Source organism: Pipra filicauda, unplaced genomic scaffold, assembly GCF_003945595.2.
Source record: "Pipra filicauda isolate LSUMZ 115617 unplaced genomic scaffold, ASM394559v2 scaffold731_size164108_pilon, whole genome shotgun sequence".
Taxonomy (NCBI): Eukaryota; Metazoa; Chordata; class Aves; order Passeriformes; family Pipridae; genus Pipra; species Pipra filicauda.
The window spans coordinates 61,553-81,279 of record NW_024104900.1 but is presented as its reverse complement, the minus strand read 5'-3'; the positions used below and the strand labels follow the sequence as shown (position 1 = coordinate 81,279).

At 62.7% G+C, this 19,727-nt stretch overlaps 1 protein-coding gene across 1 annotated transcript in view; it reads left to right on the top strand.

Moving 5' to 3' along the window:
• SND1 (staphylococcal nuclease and tudor domain containing 1) overlaps positions 1–19,727 on the top strand; it is an 83,437-nt gene that overhangs the window by 34,490 nt on the left and 29,220 nt on the right. Inside the window, exons 11-12 of the mRNA XM_039389499.1 lie at positions 7,833–7,922; positions 15,786–15,886. Of these exons, the coding sequence (XP_039245433.1) occupies positions 7,833–7,922; positions 15,786–15,886 (191 nt within the window). The remainder of the gene's footprint in view (positions 1–7,832; positions 7,923–15,785; positions 15,887–19,727) is intronic.

Sequence of the window (19,727 nt, the reverse complement as noted above, 5' to 3'; positions counted from 1 at the left end):
CTGGGATGTGCAAAAGCTGGAGGGCTGGGGCTGGGGCCCCGCTGCAGCACGTGCTGAGTGGGAAGTGCCAGTGCAGCCGTGGAATTCCTGCGGAAAATGCTGTCTCCTGCTTCATCTGCTGCTCCCTCAGGCGAGAGGAGCCTCAAGGTGACCGTGCCCGGCACGGCGTTGTCCTGTGCCACGGGGCTGGGCTGGGATCTGCCCCTGCTGCCACCGGCATCTGTGAGGCTCCTGTGTCCCTGCGAGTCCCACTGCTCTGCAGCCGCACCCCTGGTGCCTCCCCCATGGCAGGGGTGGATTCCTGGAGGGAGGATTTGGGATGAAATCCGCCCAATTTCTGCTCCAGGCAAGGGGCTCCCAGCTCCTACAGCTGCTGGTGCATCCAGAGAGGAGGAAAACCTTTCCTTTCCTTCTTTGGGATCCTGGTAATCCAGGATAAGGATCCCTTGGAGATGCCTATGACTCGGTGGGACCCCATTTTTGGGGGATGCCCCCCCCTTTAGGGTACTGCCTCTCCTCTGCTCATTCCTCATGGGATGGAGCATCCCGGACACCCTGAGCCTGTTGCAGGGTGTCTCCCATCCCCACAGCTGCAGTTCCTGCTGTTCCTCATGGCTGGGAATGTCCTGGACACCCTGAACCCTGTTGCAGGGTGTCCCCCATCCTCACAGCTCCGGGTCCTGCCGCTCTCCCCCGTGGAGAGGGGCTGGCAGAGGGAGCAGGGCCGGCAGCACGTGGCAGAAGGTTTGAATTAGGTCTGTTCTCTCCGTGATTAATCGGTGCCTTCGGGCTCGATGGAGATTGATGGTCACCGGAGGCTCGGGAGCCGTTCCCGCTGCCCTGGGGAGGAGACGGGAGCGGCAGCGCCGGCGGCAGCACCAATAGCGGGGCTGGGCTGCGTCCGCTCCGATGAGGGAGGCGGGGGATGGACACGGGATGAGACAGGAAAAGACAGCGGCTGGGCTGGAACAGCCTTCCCTGCCGGCTGGGCTGGAACAGCCTTCCCTGCCGGCTGCTCTCGGGGCTGCTCTGGGGAAGGGGATGGAGGCTGAGGAGAGCTCACTCCGTGCTGAACGTGGTTCCACGGCGAGGACGTTGAGGGTGGTGATGGAGCAGAGCCTTTGTTGCCATGTGCCGGCCGCTGGGGCTGGGCTGGGCCCGAAGCCCGGCTGTGCCCGGCCTTGCCGAGCTGGCTCCGGCTGTGCCCGGCCTTGCTGAGCTGGCTCTGGCTGTGCCCGGCCTTGCCGAGCTGGCTCCGGCTGTGCCCGGCCTCGCCGAGCTGGCTCTGGCTGTGCCCGGCCTTGCCGAGCTGACTCTGGCTGTGCCCGGCCTTGCCGAGCTGGCTCCGGCTGTGCCCGGCCTTGCCGAGCTGGCTCTGGCTGTGCCCGGCCTCGCCGAGCTGGCTCTGGCTGTGCCCGGCCTCGCCGAGCTGGCTCTGGCTGTGCCCGGCCTCGCCGAGCTGGCTCTGGCTGTGCCCGGCCTCGCCGAGCTGGCTCCGGGTGTGCCCGGCCTCGCCGAGCTGGCTCTGGCTGTGCCCAGCCTTGCCGAGCTGGCTCCGGGTGTGCCGAGCCCCTGCACTGCCAGGGAGCAATGCAGGAGAGGCAGGAGCAGAGCTGTGGCAGAGCGGGAAGGACTCGGAGCAGCTGCCGTGGTTGTGTTTGGAAGGGAGGAAGGTCGGAATGAGGAAGGTCGGTCTGGAGTCAGTGCCCCAGGGACGGTCCCCAATCCTGAGGGAACGGTGCTGTTCCTGCAGTGCCAGTGGGTTCTGGGGCTGGGGGCACCTCTGGGTCCCCCTGCCCAGGGGTCACAGTGCCAGTGCTGTGTAGGGCCAGGGTGAGATTCCATATGCTTGGAAACAATGGAAATTGTGTTAAAATCAACAGCCTCCAATGAAAGGCTCTGGCAGAGTCTGGTTTGATAATGAAGGCCCAGAGCATCTGTGGCTGCCCCTGGATCCCTGGAAGTGTCCAAGACCAGGTTGGACGGGGCTTGGAGCCACCTTGGATGGTGGAAGGTGTCCCTGCCCATGGCAGGGGTGGCACTGGAGGGGCTTTAAGGTCCCCATCCAACCCTTGGCACTCGACTGTTGTCTCTGGCCGTGCTCTCTGCCCCTCGGTGCCACTGAAAACCCTCCAGTGCTGCCATGGACACCCAGCACTTGTCCCTCGAGTGGCTCAGGGACGTGGGGACGTGGGGACGTGGGGTTGAGTGCCAGCTGTGATCACACGGAGGGATTGGGAGCAGGAGAGGCTGGAGAGCAGGAGAGGCTGGAGAGCAGGAGAGGCTGCAGAAGCTTCATGCCCACTTCACGCTTCACTTCCAGAACCAGCCCCTGCTCAGGGCCCCCGGAGCCGCCGTGGGTGTCACCGGGAGCCCCTCGCCCCCATCCCGGCGGCACGTCCCCGCAGTCTCGGGGCTGTCACTTCCCGTAGCTGTCGCTGCTCCTGGTGTCGTCCCCGTGCTCGCAGCAGCTCCGCCGGCTCCCGGGAGCCCGGGAAGGAGCTGTTGGAGCATCTCCGCCCACGCAAGTGCCGGGGCCTGCTCTGAGCTCCCCTGCTCTGAGCTCCCCTGCTCTGAGCTCCCCTGCGCTCCGCGGGCTTTGATGTGGAAAAGCCGGTCCCCGAACGCTGCTGCTGCTCGTGGTGTGCGTGTTCCACCGGCTGCTGTTCCCCGTCACCGCCTCGCCGGCCCCCGGGATGGATCTCCGGGGCGCGTTTCCCACCCGGCGCGTTCCCTGGCGAGCCGAGCGTGGCGGGTTCAGCCGAGGATGAACCGTGGGGTGACACCACTAATGAACCATCTCACGTTCCCTCCTTTGGCTTCACGCTCCTGGGAGCAGGAGCCTGAGACTCCAAGGATTCCTGGGAGCCCCTCTTGCTCTGGATCGGATCCTTCCCCCAGCACTTGGCTCTGCCCCAGCATGAGCTGTGCAGTCCCTGATTGGGGCAGGTCCCCCACCCTGCTGTCCCTCGGGGGCTGCTCTGTTCCCAGACAGCCCCTGATTGGGGCAGGTCCCCCACCCTGGTGTCCCTCAGGGGTTGCTGAGTCCCCAAACAGCCCCTGATTGGGGCAGGTCCCCCGCCCTGGTGTCCTTCGGGGGCTGCTCTGTCCCCGTCCCCGGTGCCGGCCCCGCTCCCGGCGCTGGCGGTGGCATCTGGCATCTCCCCCTCTCCTCTCTGCTCATTCCGCCGTGTCGCTGGGAGTTGATTAGCTCTGCTAATTGCTTTACAAATAATGAGCTTCCCTAATTGCGCTGGCAGGGAGGGGGGGCTCTCCCCACCTACCATCCCACGGTGCTGCCAGGCTCTGGGTCCCCTTGGCTCCTATGGGGTCTCCTGACGACTGTTGGCATCTGGGATTCTTGGAAGAACCCCCAAAATCCTGTGCCCGGGGAGCTGGGAGCTCCGGCTCATCCCTGGGGGGTCGGGCTGTCCCCCCCTGCTCTGTGAACCCACGAGTGCTCCAGGACTGGGGGGATGTTCCACCGGCTGCCTGTTCCCTGTCACCGCCTCACCGGCCTCCGGGATGGATCCCCAGGATGGATTTCCCACCCGGCACATTGCCTGGCAGTCCAAGCATGGCAAGTTCAGCCAAGGATGAACCGTGGGATGGCACCACAAATGACCCGTCTCCCCTTCCCCCCTCTGCCTTCACGCTCCTGGGAGCAGGAGCCTGGGACCCCGAGGATTCCTGGGAGTCCTGCTTGTTCTGGATGGGATCCTTCCCCCAGCACCTGGCTCTGCCCCAGCACGAGCTGAACGGGGCAGGTCCCCCCACTCTGGGGTCCCTTGGGGGCTGCTGAATCCCCAAACAGCCCCTGACTGGGGCAGGTCCCCCCTCCCGGGGTCCCTCAGGGACTGCTGAGTCCTCGGGGAGCCCCTGAACATGGAGCTCCTTTGCCATCCCCGGTCTCGGAGCGTTTCCAGCTGCTCCAGACATGCCTGTGTCCATCCTCACCCTGCGGGAAGGGGCTGGGGTGGGAGCAGGACCCCCGGATGGAGCACTGCGTGTTCCATCCCCCGTGGGATCCATCCGGCACAGCTGCTGCTTCCCTGGAAATGGACCTTAATGAGGCCCCGCCCGGGGTAAGGATGTTAATTTGATGGGAGAGCCGGAATTCTCTCGCCCTGTCGGGTGTTCAGAGCCACGTGGGGGTTGTTTTAGCAGGAGGGAGTTTCGGGGGGGCTGCCGGCACCCGCCACTCGCCGTCCCCCTTTTGAGACGTTCCGGCCTTCGTTTTAACCAAAAAGCTGATTTCTTGCCCCGGGTTCCCCAGCCTGTGAGAAAACCACACGTTCCCATCAAATTTGGGATTGAAATCCCTGTCTCCGTGCTCGGGGAGGGAGGTGAGCGGGTTCCCCCCTCCTGCAGCAGCTCTCTGAAGATGAAGCTCCGCGCATTGACTTTCTCACTAATGGAACAACTTCCTCACTGCACACCTTTAATTAAATGAGATCCTTGGTTTTAATTAATTTTTGAATGGCTGATGACTCTCTCCAGGAGCTGGGGAGAGCCACGACCGGCATTTCATTGAGTCTTGGAATCCCAGAATGGGTTGGATTGGCCTGGAAGGGACCTTCAGAACCCTCCAGTCCCACCCCCTACCATGGACAGGGACACCTCCCACTATCCCAGGTCGCTCCAAGCCCCGTCCAACCTCTCCTTGAATATTCCAGGTTTGGGGCAGCCACAGCTTCCAGGGTGGCTCAGAGGGCTGTTGCTTCAGTCGAGCTCTTGCCTTGAAAAATGGTTTAAACCCAGTGAAATCTTTCTCCGTGCCGGTAATTGCCGGTGTTTGCCGGTCGTGGAATTTCGTTAACATCCCGCTGTTCCATTGATTCCCAACGTTTGTTTGCAGAACCTCCACCGTGTGTCCGAGTTCTTGAACGGCTTCCCAGAGCCATCAGCCAGCGCTCCCCCCGCGCTGTGAAATATGGTTTTATGGGCCACCGGAGCGGGATTGAACGGGGCTGACGGGGCGGGGCGGGGAGAGACGGATCGGGCACTTAAACGTTCCCATTATCCGCTGCTGGCACGGCCTGGGCTTGTGCTGAGAATTCCCCAAGGCTTGGCATTTTGCAGCAGCAGCAGCAGCAGCAGCAGCAGGGTGTGAGGGTTCAGCGCTGCCACCATGGCACACCCGGGGCTGGTGTGACCTTGGATCCTGGCACGGCACGGGGGTGGCGTTGTGTTGTGTGGGCCGGTGGTCCCTGTTTTGGGGTGGTCCTGTTTTTGGGGTGATCTCCTTTCGGTGCAGTTCCATCTGGCTGCAGACCCATAAGAGGCTCCGAGGCAGCTTTGGTGAGGACTCAGATCCTGCCCCTGCAGCACATCCAGGACTGGCACGATGGGACCGTGGATCCCAGCGTGGCACAGGAATGGCACTGGTGCTGGGGTGCCTGTGCTGGTGGTCCCTATTTTGGGGTGGTCCCATTTTTGGGTTGGGCTGCACACCCATGAGATACTCCAGTGCAGTTTTGGTGAGGGCTCAGCCCCCCCCCATGGCTCCTCCAGGACTGCACCTCTGGCACCGCAGCCCCCGGCACTGCCGGGTGGTGCCGAGGCCACCCAGGGCTTTGCCATCCCCCTTCCCGCGCTCCGGCGGGATGGGATTAGGGATTTAACAGCCCGTGCCAGACAGACACTTAAATAAGCCATAAATTTGGAGTTCGTTAGTGAGGATTAATTAGTGTTTGCACAGGGCTTTGCCTCTCAGGGCAGCGCTCGGTGTCGCGGAGCTTCGCCGTGACCTTGGCGAGGGTGGGAGTGTCTCGGCACCCAGATCCTGGCAGATCCCAGCGTGGCCAGTGGAGGGAGGGGCCCAGGAGTCACCCTGAGTTCAGGGACCAGGGATGCTCCGGGAGCCCGAGGGCAGGAACTGGCAGTCCGGGGAGGGGGGCTGGCAGTCCGGGGAGGGGGGTTGGTGTTGTGCTGCCCTGGGAAGGGGCAGAGTGGAGGCCGGTGGAGATTGAGGATGCTGGGGCAACTCCTCTGCTCATCTCTGCCAGCCCAGCTGAGCTCCTGCCGCTCCAGGGGCTGGAGCAACACCTGGGATGTGCTTTGGGAGCTGGGGGGGGTCAGGGGGTGCCGAAGTGGGGAGCACCCGCGTGCCCAACGTGACAGGGCTGAGCCCATCCCGTGTCTCATCCCCTTGGCTTAATCCTCCATCTCCGCACAGTGATTTTTCCATGGAATGACAGCAGCAGGTTCCGTGGCGCGGCGCTGGGCTGTGCAATGAGGAGTCACTCATCCCGCTGCCCCGGATCCCCTGGAACCAGGGTGGCTCCGTGTGGCAGCAGCACAGCCCCGGGGGACACCCTGGGGGGATACCCCCGGTCCAGGGGGAGATGCTGCGGGAGGAGCGGGAAGCCCCCCCGGCAACCCCGCTGGGACCCCCCGGCACTGCAGGATTTATCACGTGGCTCGGCTCCAGCCCTGGCACGGGGCCGGGAATTGTGCTGGCACTGCCTGAATAACGGAGTCGCCTCCGTCCCCGAGCGCCTCGCCGGGGAGCGGCAGTGCCAGTGCCAGTGCCGGCCTTCCCGAGCCGCGCCAGAGCTTCCTGCTGGCCACCCACCAGCCGTGCCATCCTCGTGTGCCCAGCCGGGGCTTGATCTTACTCGGGGCCAGGGAGAAGCTCTGTCCCTGCCGGCACAGCTGGCCCTGCAGCCTGGCTGCCCACCGCAGCTCTGTGCCGGCGCGTCCAGCCCGGCTCGTTGGGTGCCAGGAAGCTTTTCTGTGCCACGGGTGGCCCCGGCGAGTGTAAAAGCTCCCGCTTCCAGGGGAAATCCCGTCTCTGCCGGTCCCACATCCTGCCAGCATCGGGGCCTGCCTGTGGAGGGCTTTCAGCCCTTGCACAGTGCAGGAGCCTCCTCTGGGATGGGGTGGGCGCTGGGTGTAGGTCCCTGGGGATCCCCTCGTGGGATCCATCCCGTTCCATCGCTGGCGCTGGCAGGGCCGTGGGGATGCGGGCGGAGGAGGGAACGTCTCCAGGGAGCAGCCTGGGAATGAACGGCGTCAAGGACAATAAACTCTATCAAAGCCTCATTCATTAGGGAGGAGCCGAGTGCCGGCGTCTTTATCCACTCACTCCCTCTCCCATCAGACTCCACTCCTCCGTTTCCGGCTGCTTTTGCCTGTTCTCCCTCTTTTCCATGTTTTCCTCCCCAGCTTGGGGGCATCTATGGGTGGCCATGCCCAGGGCACCGTGCCAAGGGCCATCCTTCCCCGGCATGGGCTGGGGAGCTCCCAGGGTTGGGTTGGGTCACCTTGGATCGAGTTGGGTCACCTTGGATCGGGTTGGGTTGGGTTGGTTTGTGTTGGAGTGGGTTGTGTTAGGTTAAGTTGGGTTGAGTTGGTTTGGGTTGATTTAGGGTGGGTTGAGTTGGGTTGGGTTGGGTCATGTTGGGTCGTGTTGTGTCACTGTGGGTCACATGGGGTTGTGTTGAGCTACGTTGAGTTGAATTCCTGCTGCCATTTCTGTTGGAAAACTCCCCTTTTTTCTCAACCTTTGCAGGGATTTGATCTCCATCAGACACCCCTGAGCAGGGGCTGGGGGTTTATCCCCCCTGGCCACCCCCACCCCAAATTCCCCATCATCCCTTCTCCTTATGGAGCTGCCACTTGGAGCAGCCCGACCTGGCACCACCAGGCTGCTGGCACATCCTCCTGGGGACATTTGGGTTATCCCAGGATCCCCCTCGGGAACTGGGGAGCCCAACCCGGGGTGTGGGAGCGGGTGGGCACCTCTGGGACAGGGTGGGGGGAGTGATGCTGATCACAGGGGCCTTCAGGGGGGCTCCTCTGATCTCCCCCCTCTCTACCCCCCTCAGGACAAGAACCGGAAGCTGAGGCCCCTCTATGACATTCCCTACATGTTCGAGGCCCGGGAATTCCTGCGCAAGAAGCTCATCGGGAAGAAGGTACGGAGGGAGGGGATGAGGGAGGGGATGAGGGGACAAGAGAGGGGACGAGGGGATAAGAAAGGGGCCGAGGCTGGTGGTGACTCCAGGGGTCCTCTCAAGGGTCCAGGACCCGCCAGTGCTGGTGCTGCTGGTTTTGTGGGAATCCGTGTGGACAACCCCGGGGCTCTTCACAGGGAATTCCGGGGTGCACCCAGATCTGGAGCACCCTTTGAAGGGTTGCCATCCCCCTTTCCCAGGAATGCCTCGTTGCTTCTCCCTTTGTTTCCCCGGCCTATTTTTCCGGGCTGGTTTAGCTCAGTTCAGGGAATGAGGCATGGATTAACTACCGGAGCGCACGCTCCGGATGCAATTTCCCAGTGCTCGTAAAATGGTCAAATAAAATCAATTCCCTCCATGGCGAGGCCTCGCTGCTGCTCGGCCAGGGCTCCTTCGGTGCCTAATTGCATCTTTCCAGCTCGGAGCCCCGCCTGGGCTTTCCGAAAAAATGCAGGAGGGGGAAAATAGCAGCTTGTGAGACCTTTTCTGTGGGAAATCCGGCGCTTCTCGGAGTTGAAAGAGGGTGTGGGGCTGTTGACGGGATTTGTGGTGGGAGCACTGGAGTCTGGAATGGAATTTCAGGTGGTTCTGGAGGGTCCTGGCACCTTGGTGTGCTTCCAGTCTGAGCCGTCCCAGCGTTACTGGTGCCAGTTTTCCTCTGTCCACCGTCCCTGTGCTGTGTTGGAACAGGATTTGCTGTCCCCAGCTCTGTCACTGTCCCTGTCCCCAGAGTGGCTGCTGGGGGGCCAGTGACCCCCCAGAACAGCAGCACCGAGCCCAGGGGTCCTTCAGCCTCGCCTTCTCTCGGCTCCCTGCCAGCACTAATCCTGGGGCAGAATCCCGCTTTTCCCACCCCAATCCCTCCCTGGCAGGGAGCTGCCAATGCCAGAGCACTGGCTGCTGGCAGGGAGATCCAGTGGGTGGGCCTGGGATCCCTGGGAGCTCTGCCTATGGCACAGCTCCAGCACTTGGGGCCTTTGGAGGGTCACCTGGGGAGTCCTGAGACTCTGGGGAGTCCTGGGATTCCAGGGAGCTCTGGGATTCCAGGGAGTCCTGGGATTCTGGGGAGCCCAGCCTGCCCTGGCTGTTCTGGGAAGCCCTGAGATTCCTGGGGGATTTGCCTGCCCTGGGTTCCTGCCCCATTCCAGGGAACTGATGGTATCCCCTGGGTCTGCAGTAGAAATAATCCCCTGCCATTGTTTCCCGAAATAATTCCCTCTGGAGGAAGCACCAAGGGGAGGATGAGGAGTTATATCCCTGTTGTGGCTGCAGTGTCCCCTTCTCCTTCTGTTTGTGCTGGGAGAAGAGCTGGGATGTGGGGAACCACCTCTGTATTCCCTGTCCTTTGGAGGAGATGGAGTGTGATACATTTTCCCTCTCGTCCTTTCATCCAAGCACAGGGAGGTTTCCAGGCTGGGATTTTCATGGCACCCAAAGAGCAGATTTGGGGTTTGTGGCTCTCGTGCCGGAGCCTCTCCTCGCTCCACCACGTCCTTCCCAGTGCTCTGGAATTTGCCCGGTGGCGCGGGATGAACCGGAGGCCGCGGCCCCCCCGCAGCGCCCGCTGGCGCTGGGCTGCTATGGATTTGTGGAATAAATCTGTGGAGCGTGGCGGGAAGGGCCGGATCCTGCCCACATCGATCGCTCTGCGCCGGGCAGCGGCTCCGGTAATTGCTGTGGTGCAGGAGATGGATCGGGGCTCTTCCCTAATTAACTGGGGGATTAATGGCTCGTGTGGAGGGAGCCAGCACTGGAGAGCTCCGGGATAAATGGCCCCTGTGCATGGAAGTGATGCTGCCCTGTCCCTGTGAGCTGCTCTGTGTCCCATCCCTGTGTCCCATCTCTGTGTCCCATCCCTGTGTCCCATCCCTGTGTCCCATCCCTTTGTCCCATCCCTGTGTCCCATCTCTGTGTCCCATCCCTGTGTCCCATCCCTTTGTCCCATCCCTGTGTCCCATCTCTGTGTCCCATCCCTGTGTCCCATCCCTTTGTCCCATCCCTGTGTCCCATCCCTGTGTCCCATCCCTGTGCCCCATTCCTGTGTCCTCTCCCTGTCTCCTCCCTGTGTCCCATCCCTGTGTCCCATCCCTGTGTCCCATCCCTGTGCCCCGTTCCTGTGTCCTCTCCCTGTCTCCTCCCTGTGTCCCATCCCTGTGTCCTCTCCCTGTGCTCCATTCCTGTGTCCCATCCCTGTGTCCCATCCCTGTGTCCCATTCCTGTATCCCATCTCTGTGCCCCATTCCTGTGTCTCCTCCCTGTGCCCCATTCCTGTGTCGATCCCTGTGTCCTTACCCCTGTGCCCCATCCCCATGTGCCATCCCCATGCCCCATCCCCATCCCTGTGTTCCATCCCACGCCCCATCCTTGTGTCACATCCCCATTTCCCATCCCTGTCCCTTCCCTCTCGGGAAGGCTGTTTCCAACTGGGAATGCCGCTCATCCGCAGTGCCACGAGCCCGGAACCAGCTCTGGCAGACCTGGAAAGCAGCAGCCGGGGGTTTCCTGGCAGTTTTCCCGTGCATCCACCTGTGTCTGTTCCCCTCCGAGGTGCCAGGATGCTTCCTGGGATGCTTCCAGGAATGCTCCTTTTGGGGTTACCAGTAGCAGCTCTCTCAGTGCCAGCCCTGCGAGAGCTCAGACCTGGGAAAAGCCAAGGGATGCGTTGGACCGGGGAAAACATTCCCGGAGGAGCAGGGAAGACTTTGGCTGATTTTTGGAATGATGGACAATTTTTCCTGCGTGTTCCTGGAGCTTGGGAGCTCTGGGAGAGCCTGGCACGGCATGGCCGCTCCAGAGGGGTTTTTGGGAAGATCCCACTTTCTGGTGCGGCCGGGGATGGGGACAGAGGGGATTCATCCCTGGGGAAGCTGCGCCGCGCCGGGAGCCGGGATCCTGTGCCTTGGAATGTGCCGGTGCCGGGGTGGCTTTGCAGGGCTCCGGCTCTGGAGCGTCACGGGAACGGGCTGCGTCATCCGCTGCTTCCACGGGTGGAACTGGGGAGGATTCGGCTGCTGGGGAGGATTTGGCTGCTCGGAGCCCAACTGGGAGAGATGTTTTCCCGCCTGTGCTGGGCTTGGAATAAGCGACGCGTGCGGCTGCGGCGGAGCAGGGGGGGAGCTGCAGTGGGCTGGGCTGGCTCCCTGACAGCAGGGGAGGGGGAAGAGGCAAATGGGATCATTCCCGGTGTAATGATCCGAAATTCAGGGATATTTCCTCTCCCTGCACCTCTCTCCCTCCTCCCGACGCTTCCCAGCCCGGCACTTCCACGGTTACCCCGCCCCAGCGAGGTCGATCTTGCCCCGGGGCTCAGCTCGGGGGGCTCCGCGGCCCCTCCGGCTGCTCCTGGAACCGAAGGCAGGAGGGATCTCGGAGCTCCGGGATCCGCCGGCTCCGCTCCCGGCGATGCTGGAGGCGCGGGGGGCTCCTGGGGGCTGTGGTGGAGCATCCCCGCACCACAGCCCGACCTTTTCCAGGAGGGATGACCCCCCAGAGCTGCAGGGGGGTAGGGGAGAGCTCGGTGGGACCGGCTCCTGCTTGCCATTCCCAGGAAACCTCCCTCCCTGCAACAGGATGTGTGGGGAGCCTGGGATGAGCCTCGGGAGGGAATTTGCTGCTCCGGAGGGAAAACGTGTCCCCGGATCTGCCCCCCGAGGGTCCTGCTGCCCCCGCTGTGCCTCCTGCATCCTCTCATCCCACCGGGATTCGTGTCACATTCCCAGTGAGGTTTTCCCATCGTGTGTCCCCCAGACTCCTGATCCCCACCCGTGTTCCCAGCCTGCCACCCCAAGCAGGTCTCCGGGAGCCTCTTCCCGGCCTCGGAGGCAGACAGGGGGCACCCACCCTCCCCTAACCCCCCGGCCCCCCCGTTCCTGCCACCCGGCACGAGCTGCCAGGGAGGTAAAAATACTCCCTGGAGCGGGTGACGGCGCCGGGCCGGGAGATCCGCGGGCGTTCGGGTATTTATAGCCCGGCAGGTCTGGGCTGCCACCCACCCCCCATCTGCGCCCACCCGGCCCCCCCCCGGCCCACCCCGGGCCCCCCCCGTGTCCCCGCGGGAGGGGATGGGCCCTTCCAAGCCCCCGGGACAGGTGGGAATACCGAGGGATGTCACCGGCACGTCCCAGAGCCCCCCCTGCCCCAGCCCAGGGCACTCAAGGGTGGGGCTGCCCCCCCTGTGCCCCCCGGGCCGGTCCCTCCCAGGGGGACGAGCCCCCCCCTTCCAGTCCTTCCTTGGAGGGGGGTGCACCCCAACCCCAACCCCTGTCCCCCATCCAACGGGGTCACATCCACCTCTGCTGTGGGGTGCCGAGGCTGGAGCAGGGATCCAGTCCCCCCAGCCCAAACTGGGACTGAACTGGGACAGCACACCACGGGCTGGGGGGCACTGGGGGGCTCTGGGGGTGTCCCCACCTCATTGGGACCAGCTGGGGACAATGTGGGGACCACGGGCTGGGAACCACCTCCTTGGGAATCTGATGCCGGGGACACCGTGGTGGGGGCCACATCCTGGGGATTCCGGGGACCCCAGCGAGGGGCTGGCGAGTCTGGGGGAGCCCCAGGGATTCCAGGGAACCCCATTCTGGGCTGGCGAGTCTGGGGGAGCTTCAGGATTCCAGGGACCCCCATGGGGGCTGGCTGGTCCCGGGGAGCCCCAGGATTGCAGGGACTGTGATGCTGGGCTGGCTGGTCCTGGGGAGCCCCAGGATTGCAGGGACTGTGATGCTGGGCTGGCTGGTCCCGGGGAGCCCCAGGATTGCAGGGACTGTGATGCTGGGCTGGCTGGTCCCGGGGAGCCCCAGGATTGCAGGCCCCCGAGTGTGGGCCGGGGTGCCGGGGCCGGGCGGGTGACATTGAGCGCGGTGGCTGCACGGAGGCTGCACAAAGCCAGGGCTCCGTGTCGTGCTGCTCTTCCCGGGGCTGGATGTGCTCCCGGGAGCGGAGCTGGCGGAGTGATTTAATGCACACTGACTGCAGCTGACCTTGGAAACCCGCCCAGGCACGGCCGGCACCGACAGCGGCTGCACTGGGGAGCAGGGCCCGGGGGGGTTCAGGGGTGCAGGGGGGACCCACCCCGGTCCCAGCCACCCCCTCCTGCCCTCCTGGCCCCTCCGTGGCCACTTCGCCCTCAGCACTGGGAATTCTTTGCTTTCTGTCCCCCTGTGCCGGAGCTGTGGGACTGTGGGGTGACGGTGGCAGTGACGGTGACAGTGACGGTGACAGTGACGGTGACAGTGACGGTGACAGTGGCACATCTGGTGTTGGATGGACCCGGCTCTGTGGTTGGGTGGTCCTGGGTGTTGTCTCTGCACCCCCAGCTCCTTTTGCAGCTTTCCAGCCGCTTCCCCAAGCCTGGAGTGTTCCATGGGGTTGGTGTGACCCAAGGGTGGGACACGGCACCTCGTGGAATCATGGAATGGTTTGGGTGGGAAGGGATCCTCAAGGTCGTCCAGTGCCACCCCTGCCATGGGCAGGGACGCCTTCCACTATCACAGCTTGCTCCGAGCCCTGTCCAACCTGCCCTTGGACACTTCCAGGGATCCAGAGGCAGCCACAGCTTCCCTGGGCCGCCTGTCCCAGTGCTCCACTTGGCCTTGTTGAACCTCATCCCACTGATCTTGTCCCACGGATCCGACCTGTCCAGATGCGTCTGTGGAGCCCTCCTGCCCCCAGGCACATCCAGCACAAACCAACCCTCAGCAGTGGAATGAACAGGACATGACACATGACACGGCACATCCCTGCTGTGGGCTGAGGGCTGACCCCATCCCATCCCCATCCCATGCCATCCCCATCCCATCCCATGCCATGCCATGCCATCCCCATCTCATGCCATCCCCATCCCCATCCCATGCTATGCCATCCCCATCCCCATCCCCATCCCCATCCCATCCCATCCCATCCCCATCCCATGCCATGCCATCCCCATCCCCATCCCCATCCCCATCCCCATCCCCATCCCCATCCCATGCCATGCCATCCCCATCCCCATCCCAATCCCTCCTTGCTCCTCCCCTCCTGGTGACAGTCCAGGATCCCCTCCCAAGCCGTCGGATCCCCCGTCCCCCCCGGTTCCCCTGCCCCCTCTGCCCCTCCCGAGCCAGGTGTTTCCCGTGCCAGCCGCTCCTGAGCCAGACACCGCCAGAGCCCGGAGCAGCTGAATTCCCAACCTGCCTCTCGGAGTAATCGGCGTCTCTTTTTCCCCTCCAGTGGTTCTGACACGAGCTTTGCTGCGAGGAATCGCTTTAACCGCTCCCCTTAATTGGCTCTTTCCTGCCGGAGCCCCCTCTCCGCCGCGGAAAAGCCTCGGCTCCGGCGCCCTGCCAGCGCTCCGACCTTTTCTGCATCTTTATGTTCCTTTAATAAGTGATTTTTGGGATGAGCCGAGGCTTTGAAGGGGGTTAGGGGCGCTCCTGCCTCGCCTGTCTGGCTCCCTTTGGCTCAAGCTGCCGGAGCGAGCGCCGGCCGTGCGGAACGGGCACGGTGCCGTGCCTGGAAAAAAATCCATAGTGCCCAAATCCAGCCCCGGGGCGGCGGGAGGCAGCACCAGGATGTCCCCAGGGATCGCTGGGTCACCCCTGGGTCACCCCTGGGTCACCCCTGGGTCACCTCATGTCCCCAGACCAAGGCAGCCTCAGCCCCCTCCCGCTGACCAGGGAGGATGGAGCTTCCCTGGGGAGGCAGAGCTGTGGGATTGGGTGGGATTGGCACGGAAATGGTGCCAGCGGATGTGGGATGTGATGCTGGGAGCTGCTGAGGGGGTGATGGTCAGGAGGTGCTGGAGGTGATGCCTGGAGAAGGGAAGGCTCTAGGGAGACCTTCCAGTGCCTAAAGGGGCTCCAAGAGAACTGGAGAGGGACTTGGACAAGGGATGGAGGAACAGAACACAGGGAATGGCTTCCCAGTGCCAGAGGGCAGGGAGAGATGGGATAGTGGGAAGGAATTCCTGGCTGGGAGGGTGGGGAGGCCCTGGCCCAGGTTGCCCAGAGAAGCTGTGGCTGCCCCTGGATCCCTGGAAGTGTCCAAGGCCAGGTTGGACAGGGCTTGGAGCAACTTGGAATAATGGAAGGTGTCCCTGCCCATGGCAGGGGTGGCACTGGATGGGCTGTAAGGTCTCTTCCCACCCAAACCATTCCATGATTCCATGATCCCTGCACCCCCAGCTCATCCCAAACCCCAGCACAGCAGGATCTGCCCCCCAGAGAGGTCCCCAGGACCTGCTGTTCCCTCCTGTCCCTGGCTGGGGACCCTGGAGTGGTGGCAGTGCTTGTCCCGAGCCCTCCACAGGGACACTGGGCAGTGCCAGTGCCTGTGCCAGGATCCCTGGCAGGGCTTGTCCTCCCTGCAGGTTTAATGTCCCTGGAAGCTCCATCAGTCCCAGCAGCCACCGGCAAACAGCTCCGTTCCCTGGGCAGGGGGAGGTGGAGGGGCTGGCTGGCCAATTCCAGGGGGTTTGGGCACAGGGGGGATGAGGGGCTGGCTGGCTGATTCCAGGGGGTTTGGGCACAGGGGGGATGAGGGGCTGGATGGCCAATTCCAGGGGGTTTGGGCACAGGGGGGATGAGGGGCTGGCTGGCTGATTCCAGGGAATTTGGGCACAGGGAGGATGAGGGACTGGCTGGCTGATTCCAGGGAATTAAACACAGGGGGGATGAGGGGCTGGCTGGCTGATTCCAGGGAATTGAACACAGGGAGGATGAGGGGCTGGCTGGCTGATTCCAGGGAATTTGGGCACGGGGAGGATGAGGGGCTGGCTGGCTGATTCCAGGGGGTTTGGGCACAGGGGGAAGGGGTGATCCGGCCTCCCTGACGTGTCCCTGTTTCCAGGTGAACGTGTCCGTGGATTACATCCGCCCTGCCAGCAGTGCCACCGAGACCGTGCCCGCCTTCTCGGAGCGCACCTGTGCCACCGTGTCCATCGGCGGGATGTGAGTGTGTCCCTGCCATTCCCACCCTGCATTCCCACCCGGCATTCCCACCCGGCATTCCCGCCCCGTATTCCCGCCTGGCACTCCTCGGGGCGTTGTGGGGTCAGAGGTGACCGTGGGGATGGAGGGTGGCTCGTCCCTGCCCTGCTCCCCACCTGGCTGGGGACAAGCACCCCCTGCCTGCCCCCCAGCGTCAGGGTTCTGTGGGATAGGGTGGGATGCTGCTGCCTGGCACCCCCCAGACCTGCCCCTGCCCCGACTCCAGTGGTTTTGGGGCTGCTGGGATGAGGGACCATTCCAACTGCCTCCGGGGTGGCTTTGGAGGAGCCATCTCTGCTGGGTATCCCGGGATGTCTGTGCTTCCCAAGGGACATCACCTCCCTGATTTCCCTCCTCTGTGAGAAGGTTCAGGAATGTGGGGTGTTCAGGAATGCGGGGTGTTCAGGGATGTGGGGTGTTCAGGAATGTGGGGTGTTCAGGGATGTGGGGTGTTCAGGGATGTGGGGTGTTCGGGAATGTGGGGTGTTCAGGAATGCGGGGTGTTCAGGAATGCGGGGTGTTCAGGAATGTGGAGTGTTCTGGAGCAACCCTCCCTTGTCCATAATTTTTGGTTTTCACCCCCTCAGGACACGGGGTGCCAGGTGCCTCCGGCACATCCCTATGGAGCAACCATGGCTCCAGCCCATCCCTATGGAGCAACTGTAGCTCCAGCCCATCCCTATGGAGCAGCTGTGGCTCCAGCCCATCCCTATGGAGCAACCATGGCTCCAGCCCATCCCTATGGAGCAACTGTAGCTCCAGCCCATCCCTATGGAGCAGCTGTAGCTCCAGCCCATCCTTATGGAGCAGCCATGGCTCCAGCCCATCCCTATGGAGCAGCCATGGCTCCAGCCCATCCCTATGGAGCAGCCATGGCTCCAGCCCATCCCTATGGAGCAACTGTAGCTCCAGCCCATCCCTATGGAGCAGCCATGGCTCCAGCCCATCCCTATGGAGCAACCATGGCTCCAGCCCATCCCTATGGAGCAACTGTAGCTCCAGCCCATCCCTCCGGAGCAGCCGTGGCTCCAGCCCATCCCTATGGAGCAGCTGTAGCTCCAGCCCATCCCTATGGAGCCGCCGTGGCTCCAGCCCATCCCTATGGAGCAGCTGTAGCTCCAGCCCATCCCTATGGAGCAGCTGTGGCTCCAGCCCATCCCTATGGAGCAGCCATGGCTCCAGCCCATCCCTCCGGAGCGGCCGTGTCTCCGCTGGCAGTGGCTCCGGGAGCTGCGTAGGGAGGATTTGTCATAGGCCCTTGGCTTGCTTTCCTGGTTTTTTTTCCCGGTAGCAGCTATTTTGGAAAGCGCCCAAAGCGCTGCAGCGCTGCCTTTTCCTTCCTTATTCCAGGGGCTGCGAGAGCTGCAATTCCCTTCCCTTAATCCAGGGCCTGGAAAAGCTGCACCTTCCCTAGTCCAAGGGCTGGGAGAGCTGCAATTCCCTTCCCTAACCCAAAGCCTGGGAGAGATGTGTTTTCCTCCCCCCGATCCGAAGGCTGGGAGAGCAGGCCCCGGCCTCCCAGCAGCTGTGCTGCTGCATCCTGGGATGCTCCCGGCAGCGCCTGTGCCATTCCCGGTGTCTGGTGCTGCATCCCGGGATGCCGGGGGTGGAACAGAGCCGGGTCTGTGTCCCCAGGCCCGTGCCAGGCTGGGATGGAGCAGGGAATAAAGCCTGGCTTGTCCGCCTGGAGTGTCCGCCCGGCATCTGGGCTGGGCTGAGCCTGCTTGGAATTCCGGGCACGGCAGTGGCACTGGGGTGGGAGCCAGGGCAGGAGCTGCAGCCCCCGCTCCCAGCTCCAGGCTCCGGGAACTGGGGGGGCTGGAGCACAAACCTGCCTTCTCCTGCCCTATCCCTGCCTGGATCCTCGTCCTTATCCCTGCCTGGATCCTTGTCCATATCCCTGCCTGGATCCTTGTCCATATCCCTGCCTGGATCCTCGTCCTTATCCCTGCCTGGATCCTCGTCCTTATCCCTGCCTGGATCCTCGTCCTTATCCCTGCCTGGATCCTCGTCCTTATCCCTGCCTGGATCCTCGTCCATATCCCTGCCTGGATCCTCGTCCATATCCCTGCCCGCATCCCTGCCTGGATCCCTGCCCAGATTTCTGTCTGGATCCCTGCCCATTTCCCTGTCTGTATCCCTGCCTGGATCCCTTCTGGATCCCTGCCTGTATCCCTGCCTGCATCCCTGTCTGTATTCCTGCTGAATCCCTGCTAATATTCCTGCCTGGATCCCTGACTGTATTCCTGCTGGATCCCTGTATCCCTCCATCCCGCTTCTCCTTTCCATCTCCTCGATGTTTCTGGCCTGATCCCTGCCCCGGGAATGCTCCGGCTCTCCCATCCCTGCCCATCCCGCTGTGCTGGGTCAGTGCTTCCCAAACTCCCGGCCCTGCATTCCCGGGGCTCTGCTGAGGGCAGGAGTGGGCTCAGAGCCGGGATGTCGGGACAGGGAAATGGTTCCACGGCCAACGGGGCCAGGGGAGGAGGGAGCAGCTGCTGGGACAGCATCCCCAGAATTCCACAGCATTCCACAGCATCCCCAGAATTCCACAGCATTCCACAGCATCCCTCAGCATCCCACAGCATTCCACAGCATCCCCAGAATTCCACAGCATTCCACAGCATCCCCAGAATTCCACAGCATTCCATAGCATCCCCAGAATTCCACAGCATTCCACAGCATCCCCAGAATTCCACAGCATTCCACAGCATCCCCAGAATTCCACAGCATTCCACAGCATCCCTCAGCATCCCACAGCATTCCATAGCATCCCGCAGCATCCCACAGCATTCCACAGCATCCCTCAGCATCCCACAGCATTCCACAGCATCCCCAGAATTCCACAGCATTCCACAGCATCCCCAGAATTCCACAGCATTCCACAGCATCCCTCAGCATCCCACAGCATTCCATAGCATCCCTCAGCATCCCACAGCATTCCACAGCATCCCTCAGCATCCCACAGCATTCCACAGCATCCCTCAGCATCCCACAGCATTCCACAGCATCCCTCAGCATCCCACAGCATTCCATAGCATCCCTCAGCATCCCACAGCATTCCATAGCATCCCTCAGCATCCCACAGAATCCCGCAGCTTCCCACAGCTCTGCGTTGAAGCTGCTGCGATGCAAATCCCACAAATCCTTGGAAGAAAAAGCTCCTAAAAATCATTAAACCCAAATTTTGGGGATGCCCTGTGCTCTAATTCCTGGTATAATTCCAGGCAGGATCGGGCAGATTCCTTCCCTGGGGCAGCAGGGCCGGATGCTGCAGTTTGGGGCTGATTTGGCCCAAACAGTGAATTTTGGGAAGGGAGTGGGTTTGGCACTGCAGATCCTGATCCCAATCCATGCTGGGCACTGGCAGAGGCTGCGGTGTGGGAATTCCAACACCCCTCCGGAACTTCCTGCGAGATTTTGGGTGGAAAAACTGGGAAATGAGTTCTGGGAGAAGCTTCAAAATTGCCATTTCTTGCTTTGATTGGAATCTTTTGGCCTAAGGAGATTTCCCCCACCGTATTCCCGGTCTTTGATCTGGGATTGATGGGGGATCCACCTTCCCTCTGCCCAATGGCTCTGGCTCTGCTTCCAGAGCTTTGCTTTGAGGTGGGAATGGGGGGATGCATCCCACTCCCTGGGCCCAGATGAGGGGCAGGGAGCAGGGCTGGAGGGGGGGATGTGGAATTCCCAGGCTGGAATTCCTTCTTTAAGCTGTTATCCCTGTTTCCCTCTTCCTCGCCCTCCTTCCAGCAGTGGGAAGGGGTCTGGTTCCATCCCAGTGCTCCCAGAACACCTCCCA